General features: G+C 43.9%; 1 protein-coding gene across 1 annotated transcript; it reads left to right on the forward strand.

The window, feature by feature from the left end:
• Positions 1 to 7: 7 nt before the first annotated feature.
• CSUI_007862 (uncharacterized protein) lies at positions 8 to 223 on the forward strand (the record flags this gene model as incomplete). The annotated part of the gene is made up of 1 exon (XM_068068005.1): positions 8 to 223. A coding segment is annotated over one exon (189 nt), but the record flags the coding sequence as incomplete, so codon positions are not given.

Consider the following 223-nt stretch of genomic DNA (forward strand, 5'->3'; position numbering starts at 1 on the left):
AATCATCGTCCGCCCGCTCGCCCGCCCAATTTCCCCTTTGATCTCCCGTCGACCAAAGACGAAGAAAAGAAGATGAGACAGTATAAAAAACGAAAGAACGGACAAAGGATGAAGAGAAAGAAAAGTTCGAGAAGAGAAGATCAACCTGCAAACAGACTGGAAACGCGTCCATCTTCTTCTTCTCTTGTAGTTTATTGAGTAGGAGGAAGAAGAAAGAAAGAGA

The sequence above is a fragment of the Cystoisospora suis genome (assembly GCF_002600585.1).
Source record: "Cystoisospora suis strain Wien I chromosome Unknown contig_4231, whole genome shotgun sequence".
NCBI lineage: Eukaryota > Apicomplexa > Conoidasida > Eucoccidiorida > Sarcocystidae > Cystoisospora > Cystoisospora suis.